Source organism: Cicer arietinum, chromosome 3 (genome assembly GCF_000331145.2).
Source record: "Cicer arietinum cultivar CDC Frontier isolate Library 1 chromosome 3, Cicar.CDCFrontier_v2.0, whole genome shotgun sequence".
In the NCBI taxonomy this organism is placed as follows: Eukaryota; Viridiplantae; Streptophyta; class Magnoliopsida; order Fabales; family Fabaceae; genus Cicer; species Cicer arietinum.
In genome coordinates, this window is record NC_021162.2 from 41,371,248 (window position 1) to 41,388,980 (window position 17,733).

The 17,733-nt window shown below is 34.0% G+C and overlaps 1 protein-coding gene across 3 annotated transcripts; it reads left to right on the forward strand.

The window, feature by feature from the left end:
- The first annotated feature begins 5,893 nt into the window (after nt 1-5,893).
- LOC101493507 (mediator of RNA polymerase II transcription subunit 21) lies at nt 5,894-17,517 on the forward strand. 3 transcript variants are annotated; one of them, XM_004515363.4, is made up of 6 exons: nt 5,894-6,057; nt 6,746-6,807; nt 8,012-8,272; nt 15,847-15,924; nt 16,046-16,097; nt 17,105-17,517. In XM_004515363.4, exons 3-6 carry the CDS (start codon nt 8,066-8,068, stop codon nt 17,185-17,187), a joined length of 420 nt encoding a protein of 139 aa, XP_004515420.1. In that variant the 5' UTR covers nt 5,894-6,057; nt 6,746-6,807; nt 8,012-8,065; the 3' UTR covers nt 17,188-17,517. The 3 variants fall into 3 exon arrangements, with proteins under 3 accessions (XP_004515420.1, XP_004515421.1, XP_027186644.1); XM_027330843.2 differs by having other exon boundaries at nt 5,919-6,057; nt 6,746-6,821; XM_004515364.4 differs by lacking the exon at nt 6,746-6,807 and having other exon boundaries at nt 5,898-6,057.
- Nucleotides 17,518-17,733: the final 216 nt, after the last annotated feature.

Genomic DNA, 17,733 nt, shown 5'->3' on the forward strand with positions numbered 1-17,733 from the left:
ATAAATTGTGTGCCACCTTTAAAATTCAACACCACAACTCTTCCCGTACATACCAAAAAAGAACGAAGCAGTTGAAGCAGCTAGTAAAACTATCAAAAAAATTATTCAAAAAATGATCATAAAAACAAAGATTGGCATGAGATGTTGCTGTTTGCGCTACACGAGTATCGTACTTCAGTGCGTACTTCCATTGGGGAAACCCTTTTTTTCCTAGTATATGGGATGAAGGTTGTGCTATCAATTGAAGTAGAAATATCTTCCCTAAGAGTATTGATGGAGGCAAAACTAAAGGGGTCAGAACGAGTACAAACTCGTTTCAATTAATTGAATCTAATATAAGAGAAAAAGTTAGTGGTCATATGCCATGGGCAATTGTACCAAAAGAGATTGAAAAAAGCATATGATAATAGAATACCCCCTCTGGAATTCCAAGAAGAGGACTTGGTGCTCAGAAAGACCTTACCTATTCAAAGGGATTATCGTGGGAAATGGACCCCCAACTATGAGGGTCCATCTTGCTGTACGATTTAACCACTCGTTACAAAATACTTATGATTATCTTGTACTGGGAGGTCAAATATGTGGCATACCTTGATACAATTGCGATAAAGTCAAATGTAGTATGGGGTGTTTAGAGTAGAAGACATACGATCATTCTTCAAACAAAAAAAAGTCAAAGAAATTATGGTTTGCAAAATACTCTTCTCATCCATTAATTGAACGATCGCGTCCAAGAATAATAATAATAATAATAATAATAATAATAATAATAATAATAATAATAATAATAATAATAATAATAATAGTAATAATAATAATAATAACAATAATAATAATAATAAAAATAATAATAATAAAATGGGTGCAACACGTTCATTCATGACATTTCATACCTTTAAAGTCGAGAAAACGACAACGTCTCGCACCCCCGAAGCTGAGAAAATGTCCTGCATCTTAAGCTAGGAAAACAACTTGCACCCTCGAAGTCGAAAAAATGATTCGCATCTTAAAGTCGGGAAAACAACTCACACCTTTAAAGCCGAGAAAACGACTCGCATCTTAAGTCGGGAAGACGACTCGCACCCCCGAAGCCGAAAAAATGACTCGCATCTTAAGTCGGGAAAAAGACTTGCACCCTTGAAGCCGAGAAAACGACATGCATCTTAAGTCGAGAAAATAACTCGCACCCTTGAAGCCGGGAAAACGACTTGAACCCTTGAAGCCAAGAAAACAATCTGCATCTTAAGCCTGGAAAACGACTCGCACCCTTAAAGCCAAGAAAATGACTTGGATCTTAAGTTGGGAAAACAGCTCGCACCCTTGAAGCCGAGAAAACGACCTACATCTTAAGATGGGAAAATGACTCGCACCCTTGAAGCCGAGAAGACGACTCACACCTTACGTCGGGAGAACAACTCGCACCCTTGAAGCTGAGAAAACGATCTGCATCGTAAGTCGAGAATACAACTCGCACCCCCGAAGCCGAAAAAACAACTCGCATCTTATGTCGGGAAAACGACTCACACCCTTGAAGCCAAGAAAACGACCTACACCTTAAGCCGGGAGAACGACTCGCACTCTTGAAGCCGAGAAAACGACTCGCATCTTAAGTCGGAAAAATTACTTGCATCCTTGAAGCCGAGAAAACGACCCGCATCTTAAGCCAGGAAAATGACTCCCACCCTCGAAGCCGATAAAATTACTCGCATCTTAAACATGCTGGGAAAACGACTCGCACCCAAGTCGGGAAAAACTACTTGCATTATATATCCTCCAACAACCTTATTCTTTTCGGACAAAATTAGTGTCGTCATCTTTACTTATCTTTTACTTTGATTCTCAAGTAAAATCTAAGCAAAGTGGGGCAGTTGTTGTCACCTAATTTTGTCCGCTCTTCTTTTTTTATTTTGCAAAAATATAATAATAAGCATAAAGGACATTTTGGACTTTTTGTAAAATAAAATAAAATTAATAAAATCAATTATTAGGATTCTGATTTAATTTATTGTTTCTTAAAAAGTGATAAAAATCATAATTAAGTGACTGTGGTAGGTTTTTGAAAACGCTAATAGTTACCTTGATGAGCATTAATAAAAAATATTACGCGTGTTTTGATTTTCCTATTGCATCTGAAGATACATAGGAGCAAGATTTTTTCCTTGTCAAACCAAATTAATAAACAAAAATATTTTTTTCCTTCTGTTATTAAGGTAAATAATTTATTTTCTTTTTTTAGTATTCTTTTTGAGGTAAAAATAAATAATTAAATAAATAAATAGTTTGTATACGAATCCAAATTTTTGTAATACTTTCTTTACTCGTAATCGACTTCCGAATACAAATTTTTGGTTCTAAATCATCATTTTAGGTTTTATCCAATTTTTTCTTTAATAAAATAAAGGTTTAAATATATTTTTGGTCTCTGTAAATATAACATTTTTTTATTTTGGTCCTCGTAATTTATTTTTTTTGGTTTACATCCCTATAATATCAAAAAAAATTATTTTTGGTTTTTAACGTTATGTGGACGTTACAAAAACGTTAATTGACAAAAGGAAATAGTTTTTGGTCCCCGTAAATATAACAGTTTTCTGTTTTAGTCCCTGAAAAATATTTTTTTGAATTTCATCCCTGCAATATTCAAAAATTTTATTTTTTTTCCTTAACGTCTTTGATGAAATGCAATAATTAGTGTAGTTATTTTTAAAAGATACTTCCAAAACTTTATAGTTAATTATTTTTTCTGTTAATTTATCTTTATAATTTTAACTAAAATCTCCTTTTACGCTTTAGGTTTTGTTCATTATAACTTAAAATAAATAAAATATATATTGGGTGATAGATTTATTTTAATCAATATTTTATATTAATATAATTGTAGTTAATATTATATTAATTTTATTTTAATTATAATATTATATTATATGTTTATTGTTGTATATTTGTTTTTTTATTGACGTGACATACAATTTTATATATAGGACCATTTATATGCATTAATTATTAATATGCATTAATTAAATTAAAAATATGAAAAATTTCTGAAGTTGAAATCTAAGTTTTTACGATGTTTTATTCCAATTTCATAGGTATTAATCATTTTACATCATCATATCATATGTCACATTATTTAAAACATCTCACGCCGTCATTTTTTAGTTAAAAAAATCATAGGGAGGGACCAAAACTGTCGACTTTTAAAATAGGGGGACCAATTTCATGAATCGGTAAAAATAGAGGGACTAAAATTGCAATTAAACTAAATTTTTAATTCATATTTAATATGTATTAATTTATCTACAACCCCAAATTAAACTTTAAATGGTTAAATTATTAAATTAATGAGATTTTAAGTTCTTAACAATGACACGTCATAAAAAAAAAAGTCATTTCCAAGTTTTCATGTGAAATTTCGTTAAAAAGTAAATGGAAAAATTAGTAATTGAAAATATTTTGAGGTTGGAAATTTGAAGAATTTTTTTGAAGAGACTAAAAACAAATTTATGTGCATTTATAAGGAAAAAAATATTAAATTTTAAAAAAATACAAGGATACTCGAACCCATTATATCAAATTTTCTTTAAGATTAAATAGACTTTAGACATTCTAACAAATTTATACACCAGTCAGAATATTTCCGATCCAAATTACTCCCCACCCTTAATATGAATTCATTCCAATATAAAGTTTTTACTTGAGCCCAAATTATTAGGTTTTCTTCTTCTCTTCAAAAAAAAAAAAAAAATAGGTACAATTGCTTTTGCGATCCTTTAACTTAATTTCATATAACATTTCAGTTTTTTATCTTGTTTTTTTCTCCCGATTTGGTCCTTTATTTAATTTTATTACAAAAATTTAAAAATATAAAGAATAAAAATATGAGTTTATTTGAATATTTGAGTTATAAATTTGATGAAATTTGCATTATATTGAGGGTGATAATTAATTTTATGAGTTTTGTTTGAAAATTTTGATGAAGTTTTGTAAAAAAAGATAACATTGTTAACATTTAAAAAAAATATAATATCAAATTATTTACTTAAAATTAAATAAAGAATCAAATTGAAAAAAAAAAATACTTAAGTGTTATCTAAAATTAAATTAAGCGACCGCAGAAGCAATTACGATAAAAAATTATTTTGTTACACATACCCCAAACACACCACACCATCACACTCCAAATAAAATACTTCACCTCGTAGTTCTTTTTGCCTTTCACCACTATTTTATGTTAAAAAATTATCAACTAGATCCATTCCCCACACACTAAACACCCAACCAATCGTAATTTGACTGCTAAATAATATGAGAAATAACATCTAAAAAAGACGTGACTTACTTATTTTGAAAACAAAACTTGAACAATTATCTCCATTAGTAATTTCTAGCCTAAAAAAAGCGTCCTTAAATCCAATAACATTCTTCACACAAAAACAATTATTTTTTATGGAATTGTTGTTTGTCAAATTTTCTGCAGTGCCTTAGCTACAATTGCATGGCTTACGAAGTAGAGGAAAGCATGTACAATAGAAAAAGTTTCCAAATAATTTTCTTTCCAAATCCACTTACCATTACCATCACTCGAATACACCACCTTATGTAATAACAAAAACAAATGACTTAAAAAATTCTTGTTAGATTTCATCAACTGACGAATCCACAATCAAATTTCTTAGTATTCCAATTAGGGCGGTTCGAGTATATTTTGCCAATAGTAAATCTTATGAAAAAAAATGTCTAACTTCTTGGAATAAAAAACATTTGCCAATTCGATGTTAAATAATTTGTCAATGTATTTTTTTTCTCCTTCTTCAAAGCACCAAAAAAAGTTTTACACACTCTTATAAATTTACAGTGAAATTTTCTATGGAATAGTGCAAATGATACTCATAAAATTTGTCGGATCGGTTAAAATAATATTTATTTACCAAAAGAGAAAAGTGTTTAAAGATCTCTAATGTGATTTTTTTTACCTAAATGGAAGTGGCGTTGCCTTTCTAACACATGTGTTGTGCCCTTAGTTTGATTTGTTATCTTATAAATATAGCTCTTATTATCACTAAGATGGTCATATTGATTCTTAGTTTGATTCTTTGTGATAAAGAGATTTGCTAAATTAAAGTCTCATTCATTTTGTTTTAAAGTTAGGCAATATAGCTAGATTTTAGGAGGATAAATGATTTTGTTTGAATATATTTTTGTGATTTTGTCTAGAATATATATATGAGAGCGTGGAATACCGCTTTTAAATAAAAAATTTAACTTGTTTTATGAAAAAAACTTGAATCAAGAGTATCTATAAACCCAATCCATATCCCGAATTCATTTCCTACCCGATCCATTAACGAGCAACTTGATTCATTAAATTTTGATAGAATAATATAACACATACAAATAGAATTTTTGTCTTAAAAAACTTAAATCATAATTAGATAATAAGTTGAAACTACGTTCTAGACATTTTGAAATTTATCTAAAATAAGATAATATTCACAATCTCGATAATAAAATTATATTTAAAGAATTAAAAATCATTATAAATATTTTAATAATTCAATCAAAATTAGAATTTATAATATTAAATTATTTAATAAATATTTAATTATTTTTATAATGTCTACATAATTTATAAAATAATATTAATTTTAGTTATTATTGTTACATCTATTAAGACATATTGCTCTAACTTTGAAATTATTAAAATCCTATTAACCCCATTGGAGAGATCGGGAGTTTCTGATTTGAAAATAATTTTTTAAATTAAAACACGTTCAAATTAAAACACGTTCGTTTAAAACGTTCGTTTAAAACAAGGTTGAAATTGTTTTTTAACTTAATTTGAAACAGTATTAAAACTAAAAACAATATAAGGAAGGTTTTTGTTTCTGTTTTTACGCTCACTTCAATCGACTCCTACTATTCCATCTTTCCTTATACCCATAACTCCAAAACCTTCCTGACTTTGCCATCACCCAAGACCACCGACCTTCCACATAGCGGTAGCGTTTTCCGGCAACCCGGCACCGTCCTTCTTTCTTTATCAATCGTTTAGTTCTGGTTCGTTTCTTATTTATTCTCCTTTTATGTTTTTCAATGGTTGTTTTCATTCTTATTTTGAACATTTTAGTTTTGTTTTGATTGTTTTTTGGGTGTGTTGTTTAATTGAATTATTGTTCTTCTATTATGTTGATTTTTTTCAAACATGGTGCCTATTTTGTGAAGGAGGAGGAGAAGGGTTTTTTTTCAAAAATTGTAACCTGATGTTTTTCTCTTATTTGAGATTCATTTTAATGTTATTTTTGCACTGTAGCCTTGAAAATTGCGACTTGCAAATGATTTTTTTAAAGAATCGTGATTATAATAAATAAATTATTAATGTTTTTGCAAGAAAAAAATATAAGAGGTTTCATTTTTATAGTTCACCCAGAGCACCAAATATCTTAGGACTGGCCGTGTTGGTTCACACTATTCACCTTTTAGTAAAGTGTATGCCAAGTGTTTGATAAATTGTTCTTTTTTTAGACAAACAATGTTAGGTTAATATTGTTAGTAATTGTTAGAATTATGCTTAGGGTAGGAAACGAACTCCTGACCTCCTTATCACTTCAATCCTTAACTCGTCCACCCCAGCCACCAAACTAACCTTATATTCCCTGATTGATAAATTTTTTTATATGTGAAATTGTTGAAAATATGGATCAAACACTTGGTCTGCAAGTGAAGGATGAATCTTGATTTCTTTCAGGATGCTTTTTAGTAAGTGACATTGATTCAGTGGCGGAGCTTCACAAGTTTTATTGAGGGACCGTAAGAAATATTATGTATATTAAAAATTTCCAATTTTCTACCATAGAGTTGTTGCTGCAGTGGTAATTTAAGTTTCAGCTGTAATTTATGTCATTGGTTCGAATCTAAGCTACACCGTTTTTGTCAAATAATTGCCATTATTAACAAAAGAAATACAAAAATAATGTGGTCAAGGGACTCAAACAGAAGGCGTTTGATAATATTAAAATCGCGCTACCACTTCGCCAATTCGAGGTTCAAGCTATTTTGCGGAATATGTAACATATATAAATTTATAATTCATAAATAATATAATTAGTATATCTATTTTCAAAGATCCGCCACTGCATTGATTCAACTCGTTTGGATTATTGCATGTGTAATTCTTGCTTAAAAGTATGGCCTTTTGTGTTTGCGTGTGCAATCGGAGCATAAATCTTGATTGGATGATGGTTCTAATAGTTAATCGATGCATAATGATGATAAAGTGTTAGTTCGTTGGTTGTTTATTTTTTTTATATGCTTGCATGATTAGAAATAAATTCATGTTAATGAATGTAAGTAAATTCAATACTGGATATTTCTGGGTAAAATAGTTCAGTGCGTGATTTATTGTGAATTATATTGGTTTCAAATTTTTAAGTCAAACCAATTGCAAAATGTTTCTGTATGCAATTTCTATCTTCAATAACAATCTCAGAATTTTACGAAATATTTGGAGATACGATCTTGATGTTACACATGTTTTTGGACCTTCAAGGTGTTAATGATAGATGTATAATCAAGCAATACAGAAGACCATTGGTCAAGGATCTCTAAGGTCAATATTGACAATGTAGCGGAAAATTTCTTCTCTAAGGTCTTAATTGAATAATAAGGAAATTTTTTACTAGTGGTGTTTTTAGAAATATAAAATAATGTATTTTGAAGTATTTCCTTGAAGAACGTAAAGAAGGAAATTCCTAGGTTAGGAGGTTACAATAGAAAAGGACTGTACACCGTCGGTGTAAACCAATTTTACACTGACGTTTAAATGAATCATTGATCTTTATCATCTCATGATTGTAATTTCCATCAATTAATAACTATATAATCAATGGCTGATGCAATCCGTCAATGTAAAACTGTTTACACTAAAAGTGCATGATCATTAAACCCATGTTTCAATGTGTATTTGTCGATGCATGTATACTTATAGATAACCTTTCTGTTTCTTATTTTGCAGTTGACAACTTGAAATTTATCAAGTTAAAATTTCCACCAGAAAGTTGCTCTTGTAATGGATATAATCTCTCAGCTACAAGAACAAGTTAATTCAATTGCAAATTTAGCTTTTAACACCATTGGGACATTGCAAAGGGATGCTCCTCCTAATCAGCTCTCACCAAAGTACCCTGAACCACCTGCACATCCTGTGGAGGATGGGGCAAACTTCTCAGAAGAACCAAAGTTGATGAGTGCTTCTTTGGTCAAGGCTTCTAAGCAGGTATGTAGCATTTTAGTCAGAAATAAAAAGGAGCCAACAAGGTGTTTGAAATATGTTTAAAAAGTTTCTAAGTTTTTAATATGGAAATGTGATATATAATATATTTTAGTTCAAATTTGGTGATGGAGCATCTCATTTGTTGGACATAGGTGTGTGACCACTCTTCTAGTGTTGGTGTTTCATTGTTATAAAACACCAAAGGCAGATCCGGATAATAGGAAGAAAAATTCCAATTTTGAACCTATTGCACATTCACAATTTAGGAAATAGATTATTTATTCATCTATTATTATGTGCAGCTATGTTGTTAGTAGCACCGCAATTGCGGCGGAATAGCAGAGCAGAAATGACCTAAGCTGCAACACTTTTTCTTTGCTATCCGCGTTTGACAATTGCGGTGTTAGCGGCCACGAATCGCGGCTAAATAGCCCTTTTTGCGGCTGCAATTCAATTTGGAAGGAACTTTTCGTTTACAATCTGCTGTTTCCTGCCACCACCCACACGCCTTGAAGAAACAAGACAGATGAAAGAAGAAATGAAGGATGGGGATGAAAAGATATAGTGCGCAGCGTTGGCCTGCAACAGTAAGAAAGAAGGGACTGCTTGGAGAAGATGAAGTTTCAATTTTACGGTTTAGAGAATGGACATTTTAGTTTTAAGGTTTTCTCACATAACGGCCTAATGATAAACTGAACAATGGGCCAAGTATTTTCCTGATATCTAGCAAATATTTCTGTTGGTAATAGCGTAAAAACCCACTCATGGTCCAAGCAGTTCGACACTGGAGCACAGTCGGACACAGGAGTGTTGCCCTACCAAGAGAAAGTGTAAAAGAACTTCGATTTAAACTGAAACAAGAATACTGAAAATAAAAAATACTTTAACTTCTTTAATAAATAAAAAACTGAAACAGAAAAAAAATTAGTTACATGCATATATAGTATAAATTACTCAACAAATTTTTTAATACATCTTATTTAATATATATTTCTATTATTAATTATTTTAATTAATATGAATATATATATATATATATATATATATATATATATATATATATATTAGAATAGCGGTTACTATCCGAGATTAACAACATAGATATGCAGGTTGACTTGAGGCTGAAAATATAATGCACTACAAAATCCCATTTTGCTCTTTCAAAATAACTTTTTTTATGTTTATGCTACGTACAAACAAAAATAAACTCTATTGCTCTTCCTTTTAACATCTCGATTCCTAAATCAATACCGACATATAAAGAAATTTAAGTTATTTGTTACACTTGGCTGAACATCATTCTGGATATTCTCTTTACCTATGCTCATTTTACATCATGTTCTTAAAGGCCATGATAAGTGATAGAAATAGAAAAAAATTACTGGTAGCTCAATAACAGAAAACAAGATATAATAGTATCCATGGAGTAAATTGATATGTGTATTAATGGAAATAAGAACAGGGAACCAATACAAAGGATAATTCCAGAGCTTAGCTCCTAACCGGAGAATAGCTATTCTCCTAAAGCACTAATAAGCTAATGATTACTCTCCTTCCCCTTTCTCCCACGCCCCCTTCTGTACATATACCTCCATAACAGAATCACATGGGACCTACTGCCACCTCATTAACCAACTTCTCTTCTCTCTCTTGGTCCACTTTCTTTCTTCTAGAATAAACTCTCAATATAACAGGCCTCTTTGCAACAAGGCCTACCTCTGTTTCAGGCCCACTATTCAGGTTCCTATCATTGCCCTCCCCTTCAGCAACAACCTTGTCCTCAAGGCTAACATTGGAAAATTGAGTCTTCAGCAAGCATTCATCCATCCAAATTGTATCTTCCATCGCTCGTCCTTTCCATTTGACTAACCACTGTCTTTTACTGACAATCCTCCATCACGTCTCTCTAGAGGCCATCAATGATTCAGGTTCTTCCAAGTCATTCCCTTCAATTTCCATCCCCTCAGTTAGCTCGGGTTCTACGGTGTAATTTCCAATTGCTTTCTTCAATTGTGAAATATGAAAAACTGAATGGATCCGGGCGGAATCGGGCAACTTCTGCTTGTATGACACTGCTCCTACTCTTTCCAGTATTGGATAAGGCCCAAAATATCTTGGGGCTAGTTTTTGATTGATCCTCCGTGCTATCGTTTGTTGCTGATGAGGTCTCAATTTTAAGAACACCCATTCTCCCACCTCAAACGATACATCTCTCCTTTTTCTATCTGCATATTTCTTCATTTGTTGCTGTGCTCTCAACATATGGTGTTTTAGTTGCCTCAAAGCCTCATCTTGGTCCACTAATTCAGTGGCTACTGCCTCGACCTGTGTCTCACCTATAGAAAAGCGGATCAAGGGTGGTGGCTTCCTTCCATACACAACCTCAAAAGGCGTTACCCCCATTGACGCATGCTACATTGAATTATACCACAATTCTGCCCACGATACCCAATAGGACCAATTCTGAGGCTGTTCTGCAGCGAAACAACGCAATTATGCCTCGAGACATCTATTAACCACCTCTGTCTGTCCATTCGTCTCGGGTTGATATGAAGAACTCATCTTCAAGACTGTTCCTTGCAATCTAAACAACTCTTTTCAAAATATACTAACAAAGGATCTCGATCACTTACAATGGATTGAGGTATCCCGTGCAAACGAACTCTCTCCTTTGTGAACACTTCTGCCACTTTCCTTGCAGTATATGGATGCTTCATGGGTATGAAATGTCCATACTTGGGCAACCTATCGACCACGACAAAAATTGCCTCAAATCCTTTAGATTTTGGAAGTCCAGTTATGAAATCAAGAGAAATATCTTCTCAAATCTGCCCTGGAATAGGGATGGGCTGCAACTAGGGGTGGGAATAGGCCAGGCCAGGCCAAACTTTGAAAGGCCTGAGTGTGGCCGACGATTAATTTTTTAGGCCTACGGCCTATCATAGGCTTTTTTTTCGGCCTGACCTTTTTAAAAGTCTGGTCTGGCCTGGAAGCCTATTTAAAAGCCTTATTCATATTAAAACATTTAGATGCTCTACTCATAACACATGATGCTCTCCACATATCAATATCAACAAACGTATATATATATATATATTAAACACAAAATAAATTTTAAATAATCTGAAACAAATATTCTTTAAACCCTAAAACATAATTTTTGGTTTTAAATAATAGTTTTTTTTTAAAAAAAAAAAAAACAAATGCACCAATTATTATCTCTCAAACAAATATGGAACGACTACTGATTGATTGACTAATTTAATGGCTACCGCATATGGAATGACTACCAAATATGGAACGACTACCGAATATGGAATGATTATTGAGTGGTTGCCTAATTGATACAATTTAAAATAGGAAATAATATTATTAATATAATAATAAAAAATAACATTAATAAATAATAAAATATATATAGGCCGACCTATCAGGCCTAATAGGCTTTTTTATAAGTCTGAACCTGATCTATTTAAATAATAGGCTTTAAAAATAGCCTGAGCCTAACCTTTTATTAAATAGGCCAGGCCAAGCCAGACCATAAGTAGGCCAGGCCATAGGCCCCTGATGGGCGGCCTAGCCTATTTCCATCCCTAGCTGCAACAACTCCGCCGGTGACGAAGCCAAATATTTTTGTCGCTGACAGACATCACATCTCTGCACAAATTCCTGCACATCCTTTTTCATCCCCATCCAATACAAATTTACCGCTACTCTTCTATATGTCCTCAAGAACCCAAAATGACCCTCTGCCGGGGTTGAATGAAATTGTTGCAAAATTAATGGTATGCAGGCTAATTTGGAAGCTAAAACCAACCTGTTTTTATAGAGTAACGCTCCCTGCTGCCTACTAAAACCTGGATAGGCATTGGAATATGCTACAACCTCATCCAACACCTTTTTTAGATGAACATCCTCCTTCACTTCTTGTTGAACCTGCTGTATTTGCAGCCAAACAGGAAATGAAGAAGTGGCCTTCAACTCAACTCAACTCCCTCAAACATTCTTGACATGGAATCTGCTGCCTTGTTCTCCGGACCCGGTTTGTAAATAACATCAAAATGATAACCAAGGACTTTAGCCATCCAATTTTGTTGATCAGCCGTGGTTATCCTTTGCTCCAACAAATGCCTGAGACTTTTTTGATCGGAATAGACCACAAAATTCCTTCCCATTAGATATGGTCTCCAATGTTGCACTGCCAATACAAGTGCCATCAATTCCTTTTCGTAGGCTAATTTGTCTAAGTTGTTTTTCGACAAGACTTTGCTGAAATACGCAATTGGTCTCTTCTTCTGTATCAAAATAGCCTCCACACCTCTTCCAGACGCGTCGCACTCAATCTCAAACGGTTGAGTAAAATCCGGAAGTATCAACAATGGAGATCTAGTCATCACATTTTTTAATTCTTCAAAGGCTTGTAATGCCTCTTCTCCACACTTGAATCCCTCCTTTTTGGTCAACTCCGTTAACAGCTTAGCTATCTTCCCGTATCCTTTAATAAACTTTCTATAGTATCCCGTCAACTCCAAGAATCCTCGCACACCCTTCACATTACATGGAATTGGCCAATTCACAATGCTCTTTATTTTATCAAGATATACTGCTACCCCCTTGTTGGAAATGATATGGCCTAAATACTCAACCTGTTTGCGGCCAAAAACACACTTTTTTTCATTAGCCACAAACCCACTGCACTGTAACACCTCCAGAACTTGATTTCAGGTGTTGCACATGATCATTCCAGGCTTTGCTATACACCAATATGTCATCAAAAAATACCAAGAAAAACCTTCTTAAAAATGGTTTAAATACTTGATTCATTGTCGATTGGAATGTGGCCGGTGCGTTGGTCAACCCAAATGGCATCACCAATATTTCGTAATGACCTTCATGTGTCCAGAAGGCCGTTTTGTGCACATCCTCCGCTTTCACCCTTATTTGATGGTACCCCGATTTTATATCAATCTTGGAGAAATACTGAGCACCATGTAATTCATCCAACAACTCCTCTACAACTGGAATAGGGTACTTGTTCGGAATTGTGGCTTTGTTCAGCTCCCTATAGTCCACACACATCCTCCATGTGTCATCTTTCTTTTTCACCAATATTAGGGGGCTGGAAACAACACTTGTGCTATGCCTAATGATGCCTTGTTGGAGCATATTTTGAACTTGTCGTTCTATCACATCCTTGTGATGATACAGATACCGGTAGGGTTGGACACTCACCGGGGCTGCTTCCTTATGCAGCTCTATACCATGGGTAGTATCTCTTGTTGGTGGTAACCCTTCCAATTCCGTGAACACCGTAGAAAAACGTTTCAACAATTGATCCAACTCCTTTTGCTGCTTGAGGGTCAACTCACTTTTATGGTCAACTTCATTCTCCACTTCCTCATCTTGCAACAAACTATGTAAAGAAGATGCTAGTGGAGAAGTCTTCAAACCTTGTAATTCCACCATATTCCCTTCACATGGAAAACTCAACACCATGTTTTCCCAATCGAATGTGACTTTACCAAATTGCCTCATTCAAGTCCAAATCCCCTAGTTCCAACACATAAGCAGTAACTCTGGTAGTGAAATTTCCCAACTGAGCCTCCACATTTCTGCACCTCCCTATTGTAGTAATCTTATGGCCATCACCCAATTTGATTCCTAGCTCCACATTCAGTTCCACCACCAAACTAAGCGTCGCCGCCACCTTTGAATTAATAAAACAGTGGGTTGCTCCACTGTCCGCCAACACCTGCACTTCGACACCCTTCACCTTGCCCTCCAATCTCATCGTGGTCGGTGGTTTCCACAACTTTGTCATCTCCGTCATTTCGAAAATACCCAAAGCGTTGCACTCTAGACTTGTTTCTTCATCTTCCTCCTTGAGTTCAATAGCAATCACCTCACCTTCCTCATCAATCATTTCGTCATCCCCGAGAATCACCAATCGGAGTTGTTTGTCGGAACATTGGTGAATCTGAAACAGAGACCACGAGCCTTCCTATCCATGAGTTCCGAATAGGGAAGATGTTTGATTCCCCTATTCTTGATTGCGGCGCCTCCCCCGTCGTCGCTCCGTCCTTGTCGCACCGTCTCTTCATTCGAATTAGGTTCGAAGTGACACTTGATTGGGCTGTCTTTGTTGGGGCCTCCACTCGGGTAACTCGACCTAAAATTACCTCTACTTGGACCTGGGTTAAAATGCGGCCCATATCCATTCCTTTCACCTATATTGAAACTTGACCCGTTTCCCCCTCTTACACCCAGCCCATACTCTGTCTCTCTTCCCCCTTTCCATTGACGCAACCCACCATTGCTCTGTTCATCAACGTTCCCCGTAACTATATTTCTACATCCCGAGCAATTTTCATGGCTTGCGTACACATTTTGGGATCAAATTTTCAAGGTATTGTTCTTCAGGGAGGCGATCTACTTGAGAAGAAACATACTCAAAATCTGAAATATAGTCTTCCACATCTCCTGTTTGTTGAAGATCCTTCAATTCTTCAAAGGGGTTGTCACTCTTCCTCCCTCCATAACGTTCAATCAGAGCTTTCTTCCATTTCAACCATGTCAACTCATCCTCTGTTTCACGTAACAGATTGAACCAATGAATGATGGTCCCTACCATGTTCAGTTTTGTCAATCTGACCTTTACATCCTCCAATGACCCTTGTACCTCGAAGTATGTTTCAGCTCGAGTAACCCATCCCACTGGGTCAACACCATCAAACGGTGGTAACTCCACCTTTTTCACCGCTATCTTGTACTCAGAACCGACTTCCTCCTGAGAGGATTAGGAAGGGTCAAGAATGTGTCAATCACGTAATTTGCCAAACTCCGCAATCATCATTTTTTGAAATTCCTCCATACTAACACATTACCTTCCAACGTCTCACTAGCTCTTCCTCGGAATCCGGCAAGTCGGACCAATGATAGAAATAGAAAGAAATTACTAGTAGCTTAATAACAGAAACAAGATATAACATTATCAATGGAGTAAATGGATATGTGTATTAATAGAAATAAGACCAGGAAACCAATACAAAGGATAATTTCAGAGCCTAGCTCCTAACCAGAGAATAGCTATTCTCCTAAAGCATTAATAAGCTAATGATTACTCCCACTCCCCCTTCTGTACATATACCTCCATAACAGAATCGCATGGGACCTATTGCCACCTCATTAACCAACTTCTCCTTCTCTCTTTCTTGGCCCACTTTCTTTCTTCTAGAGTAAACCCTCCATATAGCAGGCATCTTTGCAGCATGACCTACCTCTGTTTCAGGCCCATTATTCAGGTTCATATCAATAAGCATTATATAAGTATTTTTTGACAAAGAGCATTATTTAAGTTTGGATTTCTTGTTAAATAATTACTCCCTCTGGTCATTTTTATAAGAGACAGTAGGATTATAATTTGATCAACAAAAGTTGATGTATTTGGTCCATAAGACAGAACGTAGTATTATATAAAAGATTTACACTAACTGATTTTACTTAAGTAATTTGAATGAATTTTATCTAAACAAATTTTTTTTCTAAAAGTAATAATTGGAATGATGTTTCTTCTGCAGTTTGATGCATTGGTCGCAGCGCTTCCAATATCTGAGACAGGTGAAGAAGCACAGCTTAAGAGGATTGCCGAACTACAAGTATAGAACTCTCAGCTCACTGACTGCTCTTTATATGTGATTGACTGGAAGTAGTTAATAACGGCTTGTGTAATTATAACAAATGTTGTTGTGTTAATGGTTTCTGGATTTTACCTTCCAGGCTGAAAATGATGTAGTAGGCCAAGAACTTCAGAAGCAATTGGAAGCTGCAGGTCTGTCTATTGTTTTTGTGTGTTTATCTTGAGTTCTCTTTAACACATTAAGTGTAAATTCATTTTAAATAGCAGAAATAAGATTTGTTGAGTTCTTCAATAAGTTAGATTCTTTGAAAACGACGCCGGGGGTATATAATTTTTATGTATAGAAAATAACAGTGTAGTGTTAATTTTGAGAAAATTGAATTGAAAATACCATAGTGATTCGTTTATGTATAGAGCATTTCAAATGTTTTACTGATGCAATGATTTGGTGACATTAATTGGCCAGTCATTGTTTTTCAGCTGTGATTGGCCTAATCTACAAAGAAGGCCACATATATAGAACGATACGAGTACTACAGATATTATCAGTAGTCAATAAATGAGGATTACAATATTTTTAAAAATACTTGTGACCACCATAAACATATAATATTCTGTCTTTAGTTAGGAAGATGTATTGAAGATGCATCTTATTTGGATGACAATTGTGTCTTTACTTTGTAAGAAGTGTTGAGGATTCATCTCAGAAGTATCAGTGAAGTTATTTTTAAAAGAATTGAAAAAATTATTAGATATTTTTTAGGTACACATCGGATACTTGTCAGACACCAATACTCTTCAATTTTTGAAGTCTTTGGGCTTTTTATTTCAAACTAAGGTTATAAGCATCAAGTATTGTAATAAATTTGTGATGTACAACAATTATTATTTTATTATTAGGTAATAAAAGATGTTGATGTTAGTTACTTATTGAGTTACAAGTTAGTTAGATAGGCACAACTTGCATTCAGATTTCATGTATTGCATATGAATTTTGATTGTGATAAAGACTTCTCTTTCTCTCTGTCACAGCTTCCTCAAACCAAGAAAACTTTCATTAACTTATCTTTTTCTTACTGAAAATGGGATAATATCAAAACAATATACATTTTTATATCCTTGTTTGGATTTTACACTGGTTCTTGATTTGAGGAAAAGGTGGATGCAGCCTAACATTTTATTCGAATTCTTGATGTCAGAGAAGGAATTAAATCAAGTTCAGGAGTTGTTTAGGCAAGCATCAGATAATTGTTTGAACTTGAAGAAGCCAGATGTCAATTAGTTTCTTGTGTTGCTGGTGATTTCGGAGAAGAATCAGAGACTTAGGCTTATCTCATCTCAACTAAATCAGGGCCTGCTGCTGGAAGATTTTACTTTTTACCATAAAGTCTTTACTCTTTAGTTCGGGAAATAGCTATATTCTTTCATATACTGTAAATTAGTCATGTCAGCTTGGCATTTGTAGAAAATCTTATAGGGGTTGGGTATTTATATCAACATCATCTTTATTCATGAGGATTTATCAGAGGAGATATTTTTTAGTTTGATTGTTTGTGTGGATATATTTTTTAATTATTTTGGAAAGTTAAAACAATCTTGTGTGACTATACAAGTCTTTAAGTGTTAGTTTTTCATAACATAGTTTTTCAAATACAACTTTGGCAGGTTTAACGAGGTCTATTTTGAGGGTATTTAAGGTGTATCATTACAGAATAAGGTCCACATTGTGAAGCACATATTTTATGCTCGGGGATGGGCGAGATTGGAGTTCAGGGCGTGGGACTATTTTTTTAAAACTTTTAAACTGCATTTCTTGTGCGGGGATGTT

Coding starts and splice junctions, on each gene's coding strand:
- LOC101493507 (XM_004515363.4), top strand. CDS start 8,066: ATGGATATAATCTCTCAGCTACAAGAACAAGTTAATTCAATTGCAAAT. Junction 15,925..16,045: donor AGAGGATTGCCGAACTACAA/GTATAGAACTCT, acceptor TTTACCTTCCAG/GCTGAAAATGATGTAGTAGG. Junction 16,098..17,104: donor GAAGCAATTGGAAGCTGCAG/GTCTGTCTATTG, acceptor TCTTGATGTCAG/AGAAGGAATTAAATCAAGTT.